The 24,942-nt window shown below is 44.3% G+C and overlaps 1 protein-coding gene across 14 annotated transcripts in view; it reads right to left on the minus strand.

The window, feature by feature from the left end:
* Positions 1-24,942, minus strand: part of NEK7 (NIMA related kinase 7) — a 152,007-nt gene that overhangs the window by 78,818 nt on the left and 48,247 nt on the right. For all 14 annotated transcript variants that reach the window (XM_045027751.1, XM_045027741.1, XM_045027750.1 and 11 more), the window contains one exon: positions 8,269-8,331. In XM_045027751.1, the coding sequence (XP_044883686.1) occupies positions 8,269-8,331 (63 nt within the window). The remainder of the gene's footprint in view (positions 1-8,268; positions 8,332-24,942) is intronic.

Here is a 24,942-nt window from a genome sequence, read left to right on the forward strand (position 1 = left end):
GGGCGGTGCCGGGGAGCAGGGAGTGGCCGGGCTCAACGGCTCTTCTGGTGCCGGAGCTGCCGGTCCCGTGCACTGGGAGTGCACCATCAGCGCCGGAGCCACAGGTGCTGGTAGTGGCTGGGCGATCTGTCCGGAAGATGAGGCTTTAGCTGCCGCTGGCGCCTTCTTTTTGCGCACCGGGGACGGAGAGCGGTGCCGTGACGCCGGTGCCGGTTTCGGCGGATGGGATGCCTCTGAGCTGTGCCGGGTCGGTGCCGCCGGCGCGCTACGTACCGAAGCCGATTTAGGTGCCGCCGGGGCCGGTACCGGTGGACGCAGCGCCGACTCCATCAAGAGCTGCTTCAGTCTGGAGTCCCGCTCTTTCCTGGTCCTCGGCTTAAAGGCAGCACAAATGGGGCACTTGTCGGTACGATGAGACTCCCCCAGGCAGCGGAGGCAGGAATCGTGAGCGTCCCCGACAGGCATCAACCGTTGACAAGCCGCGCACGGCTTGAATCCCGGAGTCTGGGGCATGAGCCCACCCCGGGTGGGGGAAAAAGGAGGGAAACCCCCCTAATTCCTTAAGTACCTTAACTAACTAACTAGACTATGAACTATACTAACTAACTATATACAAGAAATGGAGAAATTGCTAGGGATGTGGAGGACTAACAGAGCACTCCACAGTTCCAGCTAACCGTCACGGGCGGGAAGAAGGAACTGAGGAGCGGACGGGCCGGCTGGGGTATATATCCAGTGCCATAGCGGCGCCACTCCAGGGGGCGCCCAGCCGGCCCGCCGGAGTTGCTAGGGTAAAAATGTTCCGAAGAACCGTGCGCGCGCGGCGCGCACACCTACATGGAATGCATAGGAGCAATCACTCGAAGAAGAACTTACAAATTGCCCAAATATGTGTAAATTTTAATGAGGACAGCAAATAGTCCTAGGGCCAGAGAAGTACTATCTCCTTTCCAAATTTCAAAGTCCCTCCACCAAAGTATGGATACATTAGAGATATTCAAAGAAGCAACTGAAAAAAAAATTAACATAGGCAAAGCATATGTATTTCCCCCTAACCTCATTCTTGAAAACAGCTGAAGCCTTTTTGCTGAAACTCTTGGACTGAGCAGGGAGAAGGGAAGGAGAGACAGGATACTGAAGAAAATCAGAGGCAGAGAGCAAACATGGAAAATTTCAGTCTGTATGGTTGAAGTCTGGCCAATTTATGAGAAACTGAAAACAAGGGCTTGTACTGGAAAATGTACAAACTTAACCAGGTATTGCTACTAGCTCCATCTATATTATGAGGAAGTGGCTGCTCAGCTGGACACTCTACAAAATGTACAATTTGACGTAATTTACCAAGCATACCCTTAACTCCAGTTTTCTTTAGATGACCAGAAAGTTCTCCATTAACCTGTGTGAATTCTGCTACTGACCAGAACGCAGAATACAGAACCTCATTTCAAGGCAGGGACATCAAGATGTAGACTGTGGCATGTGAGTTTTCTCCTAGCCCATCAGTCACTTTTCCCCCTCCATCACACACTCATCTAGTGGCTACTATCAATCATTCTACCTCTGAATAGAAGGGTACAACTGGCTTTAAACCTACATCAGTGCCCCCCTATGAGCTGGATGGCAAAAAACACTGTAGGGACAAATCATTTCCTTGCAAGAAACTAAGGCCCGGTCTACACTAAAAAATTAGGTTGACCCAGCTATGTCGCTCAGGGGTGTGAAAAAAATCAACGTCCCTGAGCAACTTAGTTAAGATTATCTAACCCGCAGTGTAGACAGCACTAAATTAATTGAAGAATTCTTCTGCCGATCTAGCTACTGCTTCTCAGGGAGGTGGATTACCTATGCTGAGGGGAGAACCCCTCCCATCGGCATATGTAATGTCTACATCTGAAACACTTACTCCTGAGGGAATTCTGCACCAAAAAATTACACATATGATATTTTAAAATTCTGAAAATTTTATTTGTCAATAAATAAATGTGGCTCCAGCATGGCAGTGGGGAGCATAGGCCATGGCTGCATTGAGGTGGGAGATCACCCTGAAGCCCCCACCTCCCCTGGTACAGGGACTCAGCAGTGAGGCTGCACCTTACCCTGACACAATGCAAGGGCTGGGCCTGCTCCAGAAATACCTCAGGACCTTGCCCCTCTGCGTCAGGTACACCAGATGTGGGTAAGCAGGCTCAGCACAGCAGGATCCAAGTGTGGAAGGACTTGGGGAGGGGGAGGGAGGTCGGCGGTGAGAGGTTTCTGTGTGGGGCAATCTCGGTTCGGGCGGCTCAGTGGGAGATCTAGATGCACAGAGGCTCGTTGGGGAGTTCTAGGTGCAGGGGAGATGGGGCTCAGCAGGGGGGTCGGGGGGGGAGGCTCAGTGCAGCTGGTTGAGGATCAGTTGGGGTTGGAGTCTGAGTATGGAGGGCTCGTCAGAGATGTCCAGATGGAGGTTTGATAGGCCTGGTTAACGGGGGAGCTCCAGCTGCTGCCGAGGGGATGCAGTATGCCAGGTTCCTGCTTCCCCCTGCGATTCCCCTATCTCCTTTTCTTCTCCATCCCCCTCCCCGGACTCCCACATTCCCCTCCCCCTTCCTTCCCCACTGCCATTTCCTCCCACCCCTTCAGCCCCCATATCCAGCCCCACCACGGGCACTCACTGTTGCACAGAACAGAAAACAGGAAGGCTCCCAACACACAGAAGGGAAGCACAACTAGCACTAGGACCCAGGAGGTGGTGTTCAGCTGCAGAGTCAGCAGAGCCAAGACACAGCCTCCTTCAGCTGGGCAGCTCTGTGCTTGCAGAATGGGGGGGGGGGGCAGTAGCATGTAACCCTGTTTGATCCCCCTCCCCCCGTGCTTCACCATTGTTTGGAGGGGGGCAACCTCCCCAAAAAATGCACCCAAGGTCCTGTGCATTTCCCCCTCCATGTGGCTTCCCTGCTGTTTTCTGCAGGGAAACATAAGAAATGGGGGTGGGGAGAAGGGGAGGACTTTCTGCAGGTGCACAGTCCTGGAGAATCCCCCCAGGAGTAAAGCACTGCAGCGGTGCCACTGTAGTGTTTCAGATGTAGACGAGCCCTAAGCAAATCTACGAGCCCTAAGCAAATCTATTTCACAACATGATCAGCCTCCAGTAACCCTGGAAGTGACAGTGATAAATTTATTCTGGTAAAGCTCCCCTATATGACAATGTGCTGAACTTCTGCCATCATGCCAGAAGAGAAAGTTACTCACCTTTTGTAGCAACAACAGTTCTTCAAGATGCGTGTCTTTGTGGGTGCTTCACTGTTGGTGCCCTTGCATCCCTGCGCTGCTGATCAGAGAACTTTGGTAGCAGCGTCCACTGGGCCCGCACATGCGCTGTTCCCCCCTCCTCATCTGGTTCAAGGCTAACTAGCCTTGCACAGGGAAACCCCCCTCAGTTCCTTCTTTACCGCAGAGCCCCTTAAGGAGAACTCTGAAGTAGAGGGGAGGAGATGGGGTCGTGACGCACCCATAACGGAGCACATCTTGAAGAACCATCATTACTGCACAAGGCAAGCCACTTTCTCCTCTTCTTCGAATAGTGTCCCTATGGGTGCTCCACTGTAGGGGACTACTGAGCAGGTGACCCAATGGGAAGCTGGGACTTCAGAGTCGATTCTGTTATGGATGACAATACTGAGGAGCCAGATCAAGCATCGTAAGCAGAATCCCCAGTGATGGCATAGTGTTCTGCGAAGGAATGCACAGACACCCAGGTAGCTGCTGTGTAGTTTTCCAGAATGGGGAAATCCTTGAAGAAGGCGACTGAGGAGGAAACTGATCTTGAGAAGTGTGTATGGATTCCAGATGGAGGTACTACATTGCGAACATGATAGAGTTTGATGCAGTTTGAGACCCACTCAGTGTCTGGGCCAATAGTCCTATCCACAATGCACCTTTAGTCCTATCCACAATGGAAAGGAAAAGCCTAGCTTTCCTAAAAGCCTTCGTCCTGCCCAGATAGAAGACCTAGGCTCGCCTAACGTCCAGTGTGTGTAGAATAGCTTCCCTATCATCAGAGAGAGGGGCTTGGGATAAAAGTTGTGAGGTGAATGAGTTGGTTCTTGTGAAAGGCTAAAGTCACTTTGGGGATGAACTTCGGGTGTGGCCTGAGCATTACCTTGTCAGGAAAAAATACTGTAAAGGGGCGGGGAGGGGGTTGCCATAAGAGCCACTATCTCCCCTATCCTTCACATGGAGGTAATGGCGACCAGAAATGCTGTCTTCATTGACAGGTGTGTAAATGAACAACTGCCTGTAAGTTGGAAGGGCAGTCTGGTCAGGCCCTTTAATACTAAATTCAGTTCCCATGGTGGGGTAGGATGTCTGGGTTTGGGAAAGAGGTTCACTACGCTCGAGGAACTTCTTAGTAGTTGGATGCGAGAAATCTAAAAACCCCTCTGTTCATTAATGAAAAGTCATTATGGCCACCAAGCATACCTTGAGCGAGCTATGGGACAGTCCAGACTTCAGTAGGTAGTCTAAGACTACTGGTAGAGTAGCAGATGTCGTGGTAATTTGTCTGGAATTACACCAAACCTGGAACCTGGTAAGTTCAATGGGTAGCCAATTTCCTACTGTGTAGTAACACATCCTGTACCTCCTGAGAGCAGGATCTCTCTATATGTTGGAACCATGAAGGAACCAGGCCTTGAGCTGAAGAATTTGCAGGTTGGGATTGAGAGCACGTCCTTTGTTCTGCGAGAGGCAGTAAGGAGTGAGTTGAAGAGGGATTGGCAGATACGGCACCAGCTGTGGCAGGTAAAGATACCACATCTGTTTTGGCCAGGTGGGAGCAATCAGTGTGACATTTGCTCTCTCTTTATTTTTAACAGGACTTTCAGCAATAGAGGAAATGGGGGAAAGCCTATAGAAGGCTCTTGTCCCATGAGAGAAGGAGAGCATCCCCTAAGGAGTTCTGTCCAAGGCCTGCTCTGGAGGCATTTCTTGTTCAGATAAGTGGCAAACAAGTCTATAGTCAGTGTCCCCAACTTTCTGAATATGTCATGGAGTATTACTGAGTTCAACTTCCATTCGTGGTCGTGTGGGAACTTGCAGCTGAGAGTGTCCGCTGTCATGTTTTGCGCTCCTGGTAGGTAGAACGCTGATATTGTAACATTGTGGGAAATGCACCAGTTCCATAGCTTTAGTGCTTCCGCACAAAGGAAGGGCGTTCTGGATGCCCCTGAGGATTTATATAGTACATGCATGCTATGCTGCTTGTCATGACCCTTGTGTGAGTACCTCTGATCAGCGGAGAGAAGTGAGCACATGCGTTCCTGAGCGTTTGAGGAGGTTGATATGAAGTCACCCTTCTGTGGGTGACCACTTGCCTTGTGTCATGAGGTTGTTGAGATGTGCTTCCCACCCTATGAGGGATCCATGGTTGGAGAGGAGTAGTGACAGGGGAAGGAGAGAAGCTGTATGAACGGGAGTCCCGTGCAAACATTTGCTGGGTCCTTCCACCAGTTCAAGGATTGTTTGACCTTGGTGGGTAATGATAGGGGTTTGTCTAGGTTGTTTCTGTTCAGCCTGTGAACAGAGCTGGACCATGACTGGAGACACCACATGCAAAGTCTATCAGCTTATGTACATAGCATGCATGCATAGCCAGCATCAGGGTAGTCCCCAGATAAAGTGAAAGTAATTAAAGTAGTTGGGTTTCAAGGGGGTTGAGTGGGTTTGTTTGTTTGTTTTAAGAGAAGAAAAAACCAAAGGAAACTCTAAACCAGAGGTCGGCAACCTACAGCACACATGCCACCTTTTGCACGCGAGCCGATGTTGCCTGGCACGCGGCTGCCAGCCGGGGTCCCGGCTGCTGGCCCCACTCCGCGCGGCCGGCTGAGTGAACAGAACCCAAGGCAGGCAGAGGCTGAGCGGGGCTGGCGGCAGGGACCCCAGACCAGCGGCAGGCACACACCCCTGCAGGTCCCCCCTCATCGCGCTTGGGTTCTGCAACTCCCGGAAGTGTGAGCCGCCGCCGACCCTCCCGTAGCTCCCCCACTCCATCTGCCTCAGCATTCCATGTGGAGTTTTGCCTCCACGTGGAGCCAGTGCCTGACCGGCATGCGCCAGGTAAGGGGAGTCCTGGGGGACAATTGGGGGACAGTCAGGGAGCAGGAAGAGGGTTGGATGGGTCAGGAGTTCTGGGGGTCCTGTCAGGGGGCGGGGAGTGGTTGGATGGGGCGTGGGAGTCCCTGGGGGTCTGTCTGGGGGCGGAGGTGTGGATAAGGGTTGAGGCAGTCAGGGGACAGGTAGGGGGTAGTGTCCTAGGGGGGCAATTAGGGTGGGGGGGGTCTCAGGAGGGGGCACCCAGGGGACAAGGAGCAGGGAGGCTTAGGTAGGGGGTGGGGTTCAGGGAGGCAGTTAGGGGCAGGGGTTCCAGGAGCGGGCAGCCAGGGGACAAGGAGCGGGGGTGGGGTATGGGGTTCTGACCAGGGAAATCGGGGTGGGAAGTGGGAGGCAGTGGATGGGGGTGGGGCTAGAGCAGGGCTCCCCCCTCGTTTTTGATTGTTGAAATATGGTAACGTTAGGCAAGGGGGGAGCTGGGAGGCACATGGGGGCTGGCACCCACATACATCCACTGCAGCCTGCAGGAGCCCCCGGGGGGGCGCCGGGCCTCAGCCTGGGCAGGAGAGGCGGCAGGGCACAGCTGCTCCCCATTAGCGGTGCTGCTGCCTTTGCAGGACTGCTGCTCCCCTGCACCACGCCAGCTCCTCCATGGTTGGGGCTCGCTGCTGCCGCAAGCGGGACACTCTGGCTCTCCAGTGCCTCCGGAAGGTGGCTCCTCCCTGCCGAGCTGCTGCAGCGGCCCAAGCCCAGCAAAGCCAGTGAGTGGACTCAGGGTGGAGGCCACCTGGGTGGGGTGGAGAGGGCTCGCAGGCTGTGTACTCTCCAGGGGAGTTCAGGGGGTGGGGAGACGGGGAACCTGGTCTAGGGAGCAGCCTCTGGGCATGGCTGGCCCCTGGGGTCTATAAAGGCTCGTTGGGATTTGCCCCTCAATGAACCAATGTGCAAGGGGTGGGGGGGGGCAAGGTGGAAGTTTCGCCTAAGGTGCAAAATATCCTTGCACCGTCCCTGTCCCAGGAGGTGCGTGCACCCCAGGTTAAGTTTTAAATGAAGATTCTTAAACATTTTAAAAAACTTGTTTACTTTACATACAACAATAGTTTATAGACTTATAGAGAGAGACCTTCTAAAAACATTAAAATGTATTACCGGCACGCAAAACCTTAAATTAGAGTGAATAAATGAAGTTTCGGCACACCACTTCTGAAAGGTTACCAACCCCTGCTCTAAACTAACAGATAAAAGAAAGATTAGTAACTACTTAAGTTCAAACAATAGGTTAACAAGCGGATGAAGGGACAGCTAATAGCAAGGTCCCTACCCAGGGGCAGTTGAGAAGGAAGGGACAGAGATTCGCCCACACAACACTAGTTAGTCTCCAGCCAGACTTGGGGGGGGGAGGGGGGGAGAGAATAGCACATGTGCAGGCTCAACAAACAGGGCTACCGAAGTTCACTGCTCAGCAGTGCAGGGATGCAAGTGCACCTACGGTGGAACACCCATAGGGACACTACTCGAAGAACTATAGGCATTGGCTACACTGGCGCTTTACAGCGCTGCAACTTTCTCACTCAGGGGTGTGGGAACCCCCCCCCCGAGCACAGCAAGTTACAGCGCTCCAAAGCGCCAGTGTAAACCCTGCCCCAGCTCTGGGAGCGCAGCTCCCAGCGCTGTAAGCTAATCTCCTCGGGGAGGTGGAGTACCTGCAGCGCCAGGAGAGCTCTCTCCCAGGGCTGGCGCTGCGACCACACTCACACTTCAAAGCACTGCCGCAGGAGCGCTCCCGCAGCAGCACTGTACGGCTGCAAGTGTAGCCATACCCATATTTTAGCTACTTGATATAGTAATTTAAATTCAACCCACTTTAAAAAAATCAGTGCATTATTGTACATGATATAAAAATGTTTATTCAGTATCTTCTTATTGTGTTTCCTTCAAATGTTCGAACATGAAAGCTTGCAGTTTAATGTCTTCTGCCTCTGAATACCTGCCTCCTTATAAAGAAAGTTTATTTTTTCAAGAAATGAAAAATGAAATTAAATGGAAATCTTTAAGTATTACATTTAAAAGTCTCATATATAAGAGAGAGGACACTTCATCACCATCTACTGTCAGAGTGAAAGAAAAAAAATCAATAAATTATAATTAAACCTATGAAATTCTTTAACAAGTCTTTACCTTAAGAAGATCTATTTCTTTGATGCAGTCAGCCCGGGCTTTGGCATCCATTAAATCAAATATCTGCACAAAAAAACATTTTTTATTTTTTTTTTTAAACAGCAGCAAACACTGTGTATCATCAATTATTATTTTATAGTGCCACCAAAAGCATGCTAAGCACTTTATGGGAAAACACAGCATTGCAATAAGAACTAACTCTATTATCATTAGTACAAGTTTTAGTACTGAAACAGATGTAATTCTTTCAGATACTACTTCTCACAAAACAAAAGCAACTATCATTAGTACATTTTTTCAGTCTTTTTCAAACTTTTTTTTTTAAATACTGTAAATACAAACTGAGTATTCTATACTGAGTCATGTTCTTCTGGTAGCAAATGTGAAATAATATTTGAAATGTTTATTAATAATATTTTCAAAAGCACATTTCCACAGCCCTGAATTAGTATTTATGAGCATAAAACAACCTGACTGCCAAACAGCACATGACCTAAACAAAGTAGAGCCACAGAATGATAGTCCACCACAATAAAGCATCAGCGTAATTAACTTCTAAATACTTTATGCCCTCTTAATCATCTCTCCTTTCAGTCTTAACTCTGCTCTCCATTTTCCCTATAGATTGCTAACCTTCAGCATCACCTAATGGCTCCTCAACCTCCCACTGTCTTCTGTTGGTATCCTTTCAGGCTCCAAGTTTGGTACCTTTCTCTCTTCCAACTGTACTCTTACATTGACAGCAGCATCACTCCCAAGGATTTCATTACCACTTCTATTTATTTATTGACATCTGCACATCTACCCCCAAACTCTTCACTTGAAGTCCACTCTGACACTCCAACTTCCTCTTATTCTCCTGCCATCTCAAGCTCATTGTCTCAGACACTGAACTTAGCTGTCCTTCCTCATCCCTTTCTGCTGCATCCCTTCTCTATCTTAACTGACAGCTACCTTATTTTTAGAGCCCTGCAAATCCGCGGGTATCCGCTTTATATCTGTGAACCATTTCTGCGGATTACCACACAGATGAGGATACAAATTTTGTAATTGAGCAGGACTCTGACTGTAAAAACAGGGCAGGTAGATGTGAGGAACCGCGGCATGGCCCTGGGTGGGAGGTCTGGGGGGCAGGGACACTGGGCGGGGGCCTGCTTGGGCCCCCGGCCAGGGCAGGTGGAGGGCCTGCCTGGCTCTTACCCTTGCTGGGCTGCGGCTCCAAGCTGTCCCCCACCGGAGCCGGGTCGGGAAGAGCCACGCTGGCAACTGTGGGGAGCCTGGGTCTCTCCACCTCCCCTGGGAGGAGGGTGCGCGGCAGGGACACTGGGAGGAGGTGCTTGGGGGCAGGGACACTGAGCAGGGAGGCTGGGACATTTGGCGTGAGACCTGAAGGGGCAGGGACACTGGGCGGGAGCTGCTCGGGCCCCCTACCCAGGGCAGATGGAGGGTCCACCGTGACTCCCCACAACCCGGCTCCAGCCGGGGAGGGAGCAGCTCGGAGCTGCAGTCCAGCCACAGTAAGAGCTGGGCAGGCAGCTGTGGGGAGCTGGGGCAGACCCTCCACCTGCTCTGGGCAGGGGACCCAAGCAGCCCCTGGGCAACTCCACAGGTCTCCCCTTTCCCCCCAGCCAAGCCAGCGTGGAGCCCAGCCACGGATCCGCAAGGAACCGCAGCAGACCCTCCACCTGCCTGCGGTGGGGCAGGGGCTGAGAACAGCCCCCGGCCATGTCTCTGCCCCCCAGGTTCCCCACCAGGCCTAGAGCAGGTGGAAGGCCCGCAATGAATCCCCACAGCTGCCCGTGGCTCTCCCCGACCAGGCTCTGGCAGGGGAATGCCTCGTAGCCTCAGCCCAGCCCCCACTGTAGACCCCGCAGATTCGCAGATAATTTTTGCGGATAGTGGATCGGATGCGGATACACATTTTGTATCTGCGTAGGGCTCTACTTATTTTTCTTGTCTCACGATCATAACTTCACTATCATCTGACTCTTCTTTCACCCTCACCCGCCAGCCACATTCCCACATTTTCCTCATCAATATAAACAAAGTCTGCCCTTTCCTCACTAACCTCACTGCTAGGACACTTGTTTCTTGTTCTCATCTCTCACCTTGACTTTTATAGCCTCTTACTCTGACACTGCTGCTTTTCACCTCATTTCCACTCTCCCATCTGCTCAAAATACCACTGTAAAGTCTCGTCCTTGCCTCCTTCCATGCCAGCCACATCATCCCCTTTACTGGCTTCCTGACTCTTATGATTTAGGCTTTGTCCTTATCTTACAATGTCTATCCTTTTGCTCTCATTTTCTCCAAATATCACTCTCTGTGCTTGACCCTACTGTTTCCTTTGATTTTCTCTTACTCTGCTTTGCATTCTACGATAGTGTAGCTGTGCAACTGGAACAGTTTTCTTCATTTTGTTTGCCAAACACCCTCTCTCTCCCTCCTGAGATATCTGGCCTCAAACTAACTAAATCTCAACACTATATTTCTTCCAGGAATCCTTCCTACCTCCTCATCTCTACTAAATCCACACACCAGCCCTTTTCTGAAAAACTGTCCTGTTAAGATTGCAAGCTGTTAAGAACATGGAACATGACTCACAATAGCTATGTTTGTTTATGTAGCACTATAAATTATCTTTTATTAGACTTTTTTCAGTTTATACTGCATGCTTATCATCTCTCTCAGATGCTCCTCAGGAAAAGCTGAATTATGTTCCCTTACGATGATCAAAAGCAGGCTCTACTGAAGAAAAGTGATGAATGAGTCAAGAGCCGAGGGCTTTTTCCTGAGAACACCCTGCCACCAACCCCCAGATATAAGAAAACGAAAGGACTGTCAGCACCTCGAATGATTTCAACTGCTGAGTAAAAGTACTAGGAGAAAGGCAGTCTGCCCCAAGCCAAAAAAATCAATTCAATAATCAAAAGCCAGTGCACTCTATTTGGAGCACTGATATAATACTACAGCCAGCATCATATGAGCGCTTAAGTCACAGTGTGTTCCATCATTTGAGATGCCACTATCTAATGCCAATCTTTAAACCAAATAGAAGGAATCCTGAGAATCCTTAAGATTTTTTCATTCGTGTGGGGTAAAGTGTGTACTGACTAGCCTCCACTTGAGCATTTAGAATCTTGTGATCTCAAGGCTGCCCCCCTCCCCAAAAAAAATCTAGATTAGGGTGGATCTGGGGTTTGACTTATGAAAAAGATATTACCAGGTTCATTATTAAAAAGTCAAGCCATAAAGAAAAAAGCTAATTAACAGGAAATAGGAAAAAAATCCCTCAACGCTTTGTATGTTAGTACTACAGTAATAAGAAATAGACTGAGCTAGAAGTAATGAATCAGGAAGGAGACAGTGAAAAAATAGACACATGGCAGGATATGTCATATGAATGGAATGTTAACACTTAGAAATAAAGTCATGTCAGATGTAACAGAGAAAGGGGGGGCTAGTATCATACATTAAATTATTGATATAATGTCAAACCAATACTAATGGAAAAGACAGAAGTTGAAAATTTATGAGTAACGTTAGGGACATGACTAGAAAAGGAGAAGTCATAGTCACCATCTGCTATAGATCTCAAAACCAAAATGAAGAAACCATCCCTACTTAATCCCCTTGTGTGACAGGGTGTTTTGGGGCTGGGCAGCCTAGTAGCTAGATCACTGATCTTTTTAGTCTGTATGGGCGGGGAGAGGGGAGAGAAGAGGTGGTAGGGGGACCCTCTCCACTGGGTCCCAGCCTGGGGCCTGTGCAGATCAACACCTAAACAGGAGAGAAGGGGTCTCCTTCCTGGCAGGGAGTCAAGATCTACTTCCCTGGGCTACTTCCTACAAGTCTCTTCAGTTTGGGTCATGGCCACGCTAGTCCAGTTGCCCTGAGTGCTGGGGCTTATTTGCAGCCTCCTCTTGGCAGGGGAACCCTTACTTGCCTGAAGCGGCTACACTGGCTGGCAGGTCACTGATCCATCCATTCGGGCAGACAGAGAGCTCCTGGCTCCTCACCAGTCAGCCCCTTATTGATCCAGGCTCCCTTTGTTTCTCCCCACTCCAGGACTGGCACTGGCCGCAGGTATAGTGAGGCAGGGCTAGCTGAATCCAAACATTTTCTTTAACCTCCCCTGTGCCAGGCGACAGTTTTTCTGCTCCCTCACACCTTGACACTGATCTAAAGTCTTAAGACTTGTTGATAAGTCCTGGGGGACTTCAATTATTCAGATATCACAATCTTTCGGGAAACACAAAATGTTAAATTCAGTCAGTAAGGGAATTACTGAAATGTGTTAAAGGGTAGTTTATAAAAACGAGAGAGCTTTGGGGCAGGCAGGATACTATTGGGGAAAGACTGACAAACCTGGAGATGGGTACATGGAAAACTTCAATAAAGTGAACAAGAAATGATCAGAGAAAAATTTAATGATAATGGAGAAAAATAAGCAGGTAAAATTGTGGCAGTGAAGGAGACCAGAGGTCATAAAACTTCACAATGCATACAGAATTAGTGGCAAATCACTTTAGTCTCTCAGTTTACAGCCCATTTGTCGTGCTATGGCTCAGTCACCAATTTTCAAATATCCTTTTTTACACATACTACTTTTATTCCATTTGGGCTACCATATACACACACAAACACACCCTAGACTGTATAAAAGCCAACCAAAATTTACTCAACTTGATATTTTCTCTCCCCACCATCCCTCAGCTACCTAGATTTTGTTTTTATGTGCTATACATTGCTGACTAGTGAATTTTAAATGTTGAACTAAGTTTCCATGTCATGATTAAAATACAATTCAAAAACGCCTTCAAAACTCTTCCATGCAAAACCTATAAATCCATTAACAGGTTTTTATATACACCACCGAACTCATTTTGAAAACTTCAATTAAATCTGCACTCAAATCTACAGATTTAAAACTATGCACAACTGGAATTATCTTCTCATGGGAGACCCACTAATGAAACAACAGAATTCTTGAGAAATCATCCATAGAACTCTCTGTGTTTTAAATGACTGACAGCAGTTCGATTAAGAAGCAGGATAATTTACCAAATTCATCAAAATGTTTTTTTTATCATCATGTCACATGGCTCCCTTGGTTGATGGGGCTGATTGCATTATGTCAGTAATACTATCTGTAAAGACTCCCCACCACTTCCCCAACATATAAACACAGCTGATGTGGGTTCAGCATTAACTATCACCAGAGGGGGCTATATACAACCCCTTTTTTGATACCAAAAGAGGACAACTCTCTTAATGGAGAACAGCAATTTATTTTCACAAAGTGATAGTAGAGAGTTATTTAAGTTATATAAAGGATTTGTACAGTTTGTATTTTTATTCTGTGACATGGGAGAAGACTATAAAATTTGATCTCAGCCAACAAATGTACAACAAACTGATCCATGTTGAAGATAAGCTACACCAACCAGCCAGACAAATTACATTTTGCCGTAGCTTTTTGTGCCACAAACATGTTAAATATTTGAAGACTATTGATTAAAATCCATAGCCAGTTGATTCACTACACATGTGACTCTTTATGAGGCGCATTCAAGTGACCAAATAACCAATTCATTACTAAAAGTCTGCAATAGTACAGTACAGGAAAGAGTTACTACATCACTGATCCTTCTGGGAAACTGTTTCTCACAGTATGTCAGGTCACCTTACACAGAAGGTGCACTCCCAAAATATTCCCCCAAAACTTGCTGTATTTAGAGCAGACTCGCTTACAAATTAAAGCACTCTATACATCACCCAAACCTGGAATCCACCAATCAGCTTTTTACCTTGTTTTTCTGTTACCGCTGTCTACCCCTTATCTTTTGTTTTTGAATACAGCATTCCAAACCAGCTGGGCCATGAAGGCACATCCTACCTCGTATCATGGTAGAACACTCATTTATCTTTATTTTGTCTGGGTTTATATTCGTTAAGGCCAAACGCTACATTTAGCTTTGCAAGGTATTGTGGGATATATACCCTCTTGACATAAGTGGCTAGGAGTGAACCTAATACAATTTACCATAATTTTGTGCTAACAGTCATATATAATATGTTAATGAGATGTGCAATACATAATATGATGTGCTATATGTGTAACATATGTTGGCTTATAAGACACTGGTAAAGTTTTACAAAAATATTCAAAAGACAAAACTGATCACCATACATGGAGGAGGAAATTGCAGTATTGGTAATTGTATTTGGTATAGTCCTTGTTCTTCTCCCATACAAAGCAAGATTCAGAAAGCCTTCTCCAACTTCCAAAAACTAGAGGAAAAAAGACTGTCAGTCACAAATGGTACGCGTTCCATCTCCTTTCTCTCAATCATTTGACAGGCTAAAAACATAACAGAACTAGAGAAGCTATCAACAGATGCAGAAAAACCTAGGATGTATATAGGAAGAGAGGAACATGAAATAGAAGACAAAACACAGCACCACACACAGTCGTTTAATTGAAGCAGAGCAATTTACTGCATATTACACAAATTCTTTGATTCACACAATAAAAAGAAAACTTCCTTAAAAAAAGTTTGTGTACTTTCAGACAAGTACAAACTGTTGCTTATCATATGACATGCAGCCATTTGGGGTGGAGTACGGTTTCTACCCAGAATATTGGGGAGTTTGAGAAAAGGGTCCCTACCTGGTCATCTTTTAGGGCCCCAGGAGCGAATGCCCAGGAAAGTGAAGGTTCCGTATTTCAGCCATCACAACACTCAGTTCATGTTGCACCCCCCCAAACGTTCATTCTCCTCCACAATATACAATTAACACAAACCACGCAGCTTAGGGTCATACAGGATCATGCTTAGATTCAATAACATCAAGAATTGTTCCAACACTTTCTCCCTCTTGACCATAAAGGGTCAATCACTACAACTGTATTATATCAATACAAGACAGAATTCTTCAAAGCTTCGGGGCAGACATTTCAAAATGTCCCAACGAGACCATAGCTCAGGCCAGGTCTACACTAGAAACATCTGCCAATATAGTAATATTGGTTAGGGGTGTAATTTCTTCTATTTATTATGACATTTCTATATGGCAAAAGCCCTAGTGCAGATGCAGTTGTTATGATAATGGTGCTGCTTTATAACAATTTATTAATACTCTATATTGAACTGGTTACTGAGATGGTTACTGTAATACCATATTGGTGTAGCTTAATAGGGGGGCTTTAAGGATGATTAAGATACAATATGATTAAAGAAAAGGATTGGAAAACAAAAGCTCAAAGGGACTACAGATGCTCCCCAACTTACGCAAGCATTCCGTTCTGGAATGCCTTGCGTAACTCGAATTTTGCATAAGTCAGAAATATACTCCCGACCATTACACTAAAAAAAAAAATAAACAAACACAACACACCACACCCTCCTATTTCTAGCTTACGGAGCTTTTTCCATAAGTGCGGATTTGCAGAAGTCAGGTTTGCGTAACCTGGGGGGCATCTGTATAAGCATATTTAAAAGATTCTCTGGGGAGGGGATGGGAGAGGAAAAGAAGAGCTGTACATGAGTAGTTGTTCAGGGACAGCAGACTGATACCCACCACCTGCTGTGGTATCTGAAGATGTTAAGGCCTACCTAGCTCACCATCAGGGGATCACATGCCTTTAGGTAAGACAGGCATGCATGTAGACTTATGCAAATCCTTCTCTAAATGCTTTGCTTCTACTGTTTAAACTAAACAATACTTGGGTTTTTAAGAAGGTCACAAATTCCTGAAGGGTCACTGCATCAGACCTGCTGCGTGAACATGGTTGATATTCAGGCCATTGTCGCAGACATAGCTACCGCTGCTCCTTGGGGGTGGTTTTATTATGTCTACAGGAGAGCTCTCTCCCATCAGCTCAGAGCAGCTACACGAGAGATTTTACAGCAGCGCAGCTGTATCGGTACAGCTGTACCACTGTAAAGTCTCTAATATAGACATAGCCTTAGGTTATATTATTTTTCAAATTAGACAGACCTCAGGCCTATACCTAATCATTTTCCTCTCTTAAGAAGGTGCAAGTAACAGCTCAGCCATCTGGGATTTTTGGTTTAGCAAAACAAACATTCCAAAATTTGAGGTTTGCAAGCCATCTCAAGATTTGCAGTCACTCTAGGGATTCTGTCCTATCTGATTCAAAACTGGTTGGTTAGATTCTGTTTTAGAACCAGTAAATGAGATTTCTGATCTGACTCTGAACAGTCACCTCATACTGTAATAAGCCTCTTCAGAAAGTCCCGAGCCTGCAAAAGAAGTTTGTATTCTTTTTGTCAGATCTGAAGGAGACTATTAATATTACAAACCTGAACAAAAAATAAATTATTTTACCAATGGAAGAAGACACTGCACTATCGGACATTCTAGACAGAAAAAACAAACTACAGAAAAGGAGATTTCAGAAGCTTAAGAACATCCTTTCAAGTGGCTGTCCAAACTGCATATACCACCTTGTAATTATTAAATTGATTGCCTTAAAAGAATCCCAAGAGACCAGATTACCATGTAAGAAAAGTTTCCCTTGGTGGTTTACTATAAAATGCCCATTAATACACCACTATGAATAAGGTTGTGTCAGTATTTTGATTATAATAATAAATATTACAGCTTAGTAGCTTTATGACAAATCAATTAACTCCATCTTCAGCTAATATTAATCAGCAAACAAGCCTGAAAGGTTAGATATGAATAGATATGAAATACTTTAATTATGTTGTTCCCAGTTGCTGATTTTGTGGTCTATGATATTCATAAGACTTATACAGAGTCATTATTTCTGCTATGGAAAACACAACAAGTGGAATTGATATTAAAACAGTTTTAAACTTGCGTGACAGGTTGCCTAATATCTATTATTTTCACAAAGAGGATCATAACTAAGTCTCCTTAAAATAAACTCTCACTCTACAATTAGTCAATACTAATGGAGAGTCAAGAAGGCCTTTAAAAAAAATTTTAACAGAAGCCCTTGCCACGACATTAAGTAAACTCAGATCAGTGCATTAAATTAGCTTTCTGTTCCTCATTACCTTTATGAGGTAGATAGATAACTACAATTATTTCAAAATTCTGAAAAGCTTAAACAGAAAGATATTTCAAGTGATATCAATAAGGACTAACTGATGAGACTGAAGAGCATTAGAATGGTTTATAAGTTACTGCAAAGTAAAGATCAAAAATTGCCCACTATATAATTGCATAATTTGAATATACACTAAAGAAAACACAAAACCACCGTTCTGCTTAAATCCCTTGTACGTAGGCTTGTGTTCACATACAGTCTTTAGAAACTCTCATACAAATACATCAGAAGACTTTTACATACATTTACCAACCAGATGGTATATACAAAATCATTGTTTCCAAAGCCAACTAACTACCAATCTAAATTCAACTTTTGAGGTAAAAGGAATGAGTGTGTTAGCTTTGAACGATACTACTTTCAGGACACACCAAGCAGGAGTTACTCGGTAATTCTCTCTCAACAGTTAAGTATTTTTCCCAGATCTCTTCTCTGATGTTAGAAAGATAAAGGCTTTTTTACTCATGATGTTTAAATGAGCATCTGACCCATAAACAAATACATTTTTGTGTTTTAATAAAAAGGTTTAAAATAAAAAAGGGTTGATACGAATAATTCATTATACAATGGACCATGAATATGACTATGGCAAGATAAACCTATGATAACCACATACAGTAAACAAAATAATGAGTTAAATGAAAAGATATTATCAGATATGACAATGAATGGTGAAAATGGGCAACAAAGTGTTTTTGTAACCAGACCACTGCAATGCTGTGGTAACAATGTTCTATAAAATGTGAAACTACAAGATTAATTAGCACTAATCCAAGCCTCAAGTGGCAATCCACTGACAATGCACAATGAATAATTAATATGAGTACTAGATAAAAGGATTTATTTTTTGATCCTCTAACACAGGGTCTCAAGTGTTGGAATGAAAGGGGGAAAGCACAGAACAATGTAAGGCACAACTGTGATGCATTCTCTAGAAGGAATTTTGAGGAAGTATGAAACCTATATACTGTATTGACTCCTAAGCAGCCTTGAATTGACTATATCACACTGTATGTGCAACTCATAGATCCTTAAACAAGAAGTTATTGCCACTAGGCAGTTATGAATCCTTCACGTTACAATCTTAAGATAAAAATAGTCAAGAAAGAAAAGATGGGCTTTATTTAGTAAAAACCAGTTTGACGTTTCATATTGTCACAATAACATAATGCAAAAGAAATGTATTTCTTATTAGGAAATATCTTCATGAGTTTTTTTTAATCTGAGTTGATAGCCAATTGATTCAAGGTAGTAACATATTTGTAAAGACTATTCTAGAAATTCCTCAAATATTTGTTTCAAGCTACAAAGTTTGTAGTTTATCCCAAGCTGATCCGTAGGGCTATGTCTTCACAGCTCCCCCACCACCACACACACACACACACACAAAAGTGGTGTGAGAGCATCAGCGCATGTTATCTCGCTATAAAACCCTAGAGGAAACTAGGGTAAGTTTTATCATGATGTAAGTAGGAAAAGTAAACTGCGGGTGTGGAATATATAGCGTTGACCTCTAACTATACTGGGATAAAAGCTACCTATGACCTGTCTCCACTAAAACTTTATAGCAAGATTACTAGTGTGCATTAGTTATCTCTCCGTAAAAACACACCTTTTGGGGCAGTGATGACATAGCCTGGAGTACAAACACAACTAACATCTGTGTCCTGAAACAAGCATTTGGGGACTGTCCAAACTAGACTTTACAAGGGCTTGGCTACACTTACAACTTTGCAGCGCTGCAGCAGGGTGTGAAAACACACCCTCTCCAGCGCTGCAAATTGCGGCGCTGCAAAGCGCCAGTGTGGTCAAAGCCCCAGCGCTGGGAGCGCGGCTCCCAGCGCTGTACGTTATTCCCCACAGGGAGGTGGAGTACGGACAGCACTGGGAGAGCTCTCTCCCAGCGCTGGCGCTTTGACTACACTTAGCGCTTCAAAGCGCTACCGCGGCAGCGCTTTAAAGTGCTAAGTGTAGCCACAGCCCAAATGTATTAACTATCTCAATGGCAATCAATTAACCTGAAGTACATCTTTAGTGTAGATATTCCCCTAGCATGGTTGAACAATATCCTCGCCCAATTAAAGGAATTACAAAAATGCCATCTTTTACTGTGGTTTTAGTTGAGCAACATTTAAAACAGAATCTTGGCCATATAATCATGCAGGACACAGATTCAGGAACATTACAGTACAGCCACGATTTTATGAACACCAATGTTACAAATGACCAGTTATATGTACAATTTTTCCTGATTGGAAGGTGGGGCTGGGTGGGAAAAATATCACATAACGAAAGCAATGTCAATGAAAAACTAGTTGATATCCCTCCACATTCTGGTATCTTCAATACATTGGACATCGCTTTGCAGTGGTTTGAAAGACAAGAAGAAAGCAATGCAGCACACCATACTGCAATTTATGCACCATAGTTACTGCAATTTTGAGATGTTCAGGTTTATGAATTTGCTGATTTTATGAACTCAATCCCCAACAAGTTCATAATACTGGTTCACTAACTATTGGAGGTGTAGAGTGTTGATGAGGTACACAAACTTTAACCTAAGAGAGGGATTCAAACTCACCATGTTGCATTTATGTTTGTGAAATTACTGCCAAGAAATAGAAAGAAAATAACTCCTCCTTGCAGGCATCTACAATAAAACAAAGCAAAAATTCTTATTCTTCTTAGTTCCTGTTGCCTATAGGTAACATGAACTCAGAAACAGTGATTTCTGTCACCTACAGGAGGACCAAGTGGCAGGAAGAGGCAGACCACAGCAGTGCCGTAGTGTCCATTGGCGGGTGGTACTAGACAAGGGGAGAGCTGCTACATCAGACAGGGATGTGCTCCAGTGGTGAGTCAACACCTTCACAGGCAGTGACAGGCCATGAAAGAACTTAAAAATGAAGACAAGTAATTTGTGTTTGATATGGGGGAGCCAGGGGAGGAATGATATTGTGAAAGCAACAAACCAGGAATACGAGTTTGGAGCACAATAGTATTTGTCAAATTCTGAGAGGAGAGTGTTGCCATATTTGACATGACAAGAGGAGGAGGAGAACCTGTGTCGATGGAGAGGAAAGCTGGATCTTAGAGATTGTATGTGGGATGAAAGAAGGATGATTCAGACATTGTGTGGATGCAGGGATGTAGAGAGAGGGCCAAATCAAGATGATACCCTGGTTATGGGCCTGAGTGACAAGGAAGAGAGTGGTCCACAATGACTGAGAAAGGTGGAAGGGGGAAGCACTTGGGGGGGAAGATAAGAGGTCTATTTTGGCCATATTGAGTTTAAGTTAATGGCTGGACAGCCCCATGGTCTTTGTTATGGGGACACACAACAGTAGTTTTGGATGTTATCTATCCAAGTCAAAAGGGCTCTTGCAAAGCAAGGTGGATGCTGCAGTGGCCCATAGAGTTCACATTTCCTAATCCTGCTAGAATTCATATTCCTTTTCTATGTCAATGGAGTCTCAATATTGCACCTTCCACTTGGACAAGGCAGTGCCTTGCCTGGATCCAGCCTTCATACTGAAAGTTATTTCCCCTTTTCACAAATCACAAGAGACAGTCCTTCCTGACATATTGACTTAATGTAACACCCAAAAGAAAAACAATGGCATCTTTTGGATACACACAAGGCAATCAAAACAAGGTATCAGGAAAAAGCCATTCAGGAGATCTACAGCTCTTTACTCATTATTGTTACTAATAACCAGTCAAACCATCAAAAGTTTATCAAATCGGTCTATAAAAAAGGCTTTACTGCTACAGAATCAGTAACTGTACAACTGTACATTGACTAAGAAGTGTTTTCTTCATGGAATTAAAAAGGCTTTTTTTGGCCAATGAGGAAGCCTGCGAGATTGGTTTCATGCTCCATCTACACAAATATTCTCCAAGACCTGCAATAAGATGTGCAAAACATGTAAGACACCATCTTTAGCAGAAGAGTGCTGTTGGATTAAAAGTAATAATTAATATATATTGATGCTTTGGGGAAAGTATGGTCCAGTACAGACCCCAGATTTGGCTTGTATTATTAGAAAGAAATCTCTCTCCCAGCCTATTCTCTCAGCTGCTGAGTTTGTGCTAATTGAAGCAGGCCTGTTAGTTTTCAAGGTCTGTGCTAATTGTAGAAAAACATCCAGAGACAAAGAGTCCCTTCTAAAAGCGATAAGATAACATGTTACAAATGTTCTTCTGAACTCAGGAACAAAATTTGTTGTTCCTCCACTTTTACATTTCTATCTTGCTTGTTTTCTTTTCATGTGTAACAAGTGGATAGATTCATTGGAGTCTGTCATGCCCCAGTGACTTGAGAATAGTTATGTTAAAGAATGCATAGGTAATAAAATGTAGGAAGTATGTTAAGTAAAATAGGGTGTGATTGCAGATGTATGTTTGAATGAGTAATAAAAGGTTGAACTGCCAGCCTAATAAATAACACTACATCTAGAGGAAAAACCAATAGGCCAAAGAATAAGAATGCATTGGGTAAGATAACCAGATAACCCCGAGGGCACGCCAGGATCCACCCCCCAACTGCCCCAAGGACGGGGGGGCCGGAGAACCAAAGAACAAGATAACAGCAAGCCATCATTGCTGTGCCATCTGCGATATTGACTACCATTTTAAACATGAGAACAGTGATTGATTATCACTTCAAACATGAAAACAGCAGGACAAAGCAAATCCTATAGATTTGAATGAGGATGAATCCCTATAACTTTGAGTCTGGTTCCGCAACCACCCTCCAGGAGTATCGGATGCACATCTGACAAGACTCGGCTCCATCCTCGTGTCCAGGCCACCTGGCACGAACAACTCTACGGCTGGTAACTGTAACAACCACCTTGCGCGCGCACACACACACACACACACACACACAGAGAGAGAGAGAGAGAGAGAGAGAGTGTGTGTGTGCGCACGCGTGCAGAATGTTATAGCTATAACTGATTAATTCTCTCTGTATTCACAATAAACACAGCATATTGCCTTATCTCCTAAATAAGATCCTGCTGGTTTTCATTTTCTAAGTATAACTATGCCACTTGTGATGGTGCCTCTGTATGCTACAAAAATCCTATTGTGGGAATGGCAATAAGCCTGGTTATGATGGAGACAGAAATTTATTGTCAAATGATTTTTCTTATCCAAGCACCAAGGCTATCCTTCCACATTTGCCTCAACTGACCTGCATTTCAAGTCATATTTGACCTTTTGATTTATTAGGCACTGTAAATGGAACTTTCAGGAAGAGTTAATGTAATGTTTTAAGACTGTTGATCAAAGTTCCTAGAATGTGTTTCAGCTTTTGAAGCAGTCTATCTGGCAGTTTTCCCAGAAGAGGGAACCAAATCTTTTGATAACTGCCATCTCTAATGTTGACTTCTGGTACTGTAGAGCAGAGAAAATCCCATAGCTGGAATAACATGGACATGATGGAGAAACGAACAAGGCATGCATTAGCACAAATACAAAACTTATTAATACCCAGAAATGCTAGAAGAGGTCCATGAAATCTAAACAGAGATGAATTCACAATATAAAAAAAAAAAATTAGGGAACAGAAAATCTAAGATTTAATCTCAATATGCCTACAAATACCCAAGCCTTGCACTATCCAACAGATGAACACAAACTGTCTGTCACCAAGCTAACAAAATAACAAGTACAGTATGGTGTAGAATAAAATAAATGATACAATTAGTTCAGAACCAAAACACACAACAAGAATTTAATGAATTCAGATATCTCCACTTGAAAAAACACACAACACACCTTACCAAACACACAATAAAGGCTGATCAATTGGGCTGCTTTGAGATTTTACAGTTAAGAAAAGCAAGGATTTTCCAATTAAAAAGTCACAGTTGTGGTTAAAATAACGAAAGTTAACAGATCCAATGATACAGGCCTCATGATCTCTCAATTAACCTTCAACTTTACATCATAAAGAGAAAAAGTATTTTATGATGCTCCCTCATACCCCCTCCCAGTCACTGCTTGTTATATAATATCCTCTAGACTTCCTACTTCAATTGTTTGCTATGTTAAGTTTTAGAATGAACTTTGACGACACCTTTTTTTCTGTCCTATTTCAGTGGTCCAATCAGTTCATTGTAAACGTAGCTTCTACTACAAGTCCTCTCTGCATAGCCATACGTATTATGGAGGCACTAGTTGTGGGTCTTCAAACATACACAAGCACCATACAATTCAGTCAATTTCAAAGTGCATTTTAGGCTATGTATACACTATGCAGCTTACAGTGACACACAGCTGTATCACTAAAGCCTTGCCACTATAAGGCATGCAGTGTAGCCGCTCTTTGGCAGCGGGAGAGAGAGCTCTCTCCTGCCGACAAAATAAAACCACCCCCAAACGAGGGGCAGTAGCTTTGTTGGTGGGAAAGCGCCTCCTGTCAACAAAGCGCTGTCCACACCAGCACTTTTTTTCATTAAAACTTTTGTCAATCAGGGGTGTTTTTTTCACAAAAGTTTTAATGACAAAAGTTCAGTGTGGACATAGCCTTAAACATATGTTTAGTCATTTTTTCCCCTCAATAGTTATAATTACTGAACTTGGTAATGAGAATTCATATGTACAAGAAAAAAGAAATAAATTATTATCCTTTGGCCTAAAGAGAATATATTGCTATGGTTTTGAGCTCTATTTTGTTTTGCGTTCATTTAAAACCAGGTCATTCTCAGCCCTTTTATCTGTAGTTTTCAAGGTAATTCACAAGCAAGGGCTCCATTCCATCTCTTACATACAATTACATACAATCTCTTACATACAATCATGTCTAAAAATTTGGAAACAGATCTCAAACAAATATCAACACAGCTGAAGTGTGCCACCTTCAAAATATAATAAGCACTTCAGTTCTAATAACTCGATTACAGATGCCTCTACTCTAATGTATTTGCTTTTGGGGTACATTCTCTGCCCTAGGCATGCTACAAGTAACTTTCAAACTACAGTAAAAGCTATGTTATCTGGCACTTTATCAACCAGAAAGCTCTATTAACCGGCATTTCTGATATTTCCCGGAAACCCAATAGATACAGCCAGATTCAGGCAGTTCCAGAACGACGCAGCTCAGCACCTGTCAATAGGAGTTGGACACCTAAGCTGCTTAGGTGCTTTTGAAACTCCCACTGGGCACCTCTCTGCAGCATGAGGCACCTAAACCCCTTTGTGAATCTGTCCTTATGCGACTTGCTCAAAGCCATACAGCCAGGCTAGTGGAAGAGACACAAAGAGGAAAAAAAAAAAAGATATCTCCCAATACAAATCATCTTCAGTCTAGTAACCAGGACTAGTATACTGCCCAAGAGGTTATGCAATTGCACATTCTGCACTCTACTTTTATGCAAAAGAGGCAGAAGACAAGTAAGCAAGCTAATATCAGGGATTTATTCAAAAAAGCAGCTTCCAGGGTGTGTCATAGGGTCATTAGAGATTCAGACCAATCTCCTACACCTTCTACATCTACAATGATAAATGATGTTGATAATGATGACCCTGAGGCACTGCAAGATCCTGAAGTACCTTCTGAA

Source organism: Mauremys mutica, chromosome 8 (genome assembly GCF_020497125.1).
Source record: "Mauremys mutica isolate MM-2020 ecotype Southern chromosome 8, ASM2049712v1, whole genome shotgun sequence".
NCBI classification, from domain to species: domain Eukaryota; kingdom Metazoa; phylum Chordata; order Testudines; family Geoemydidae; genus Mauremys; species Mauremys mutica.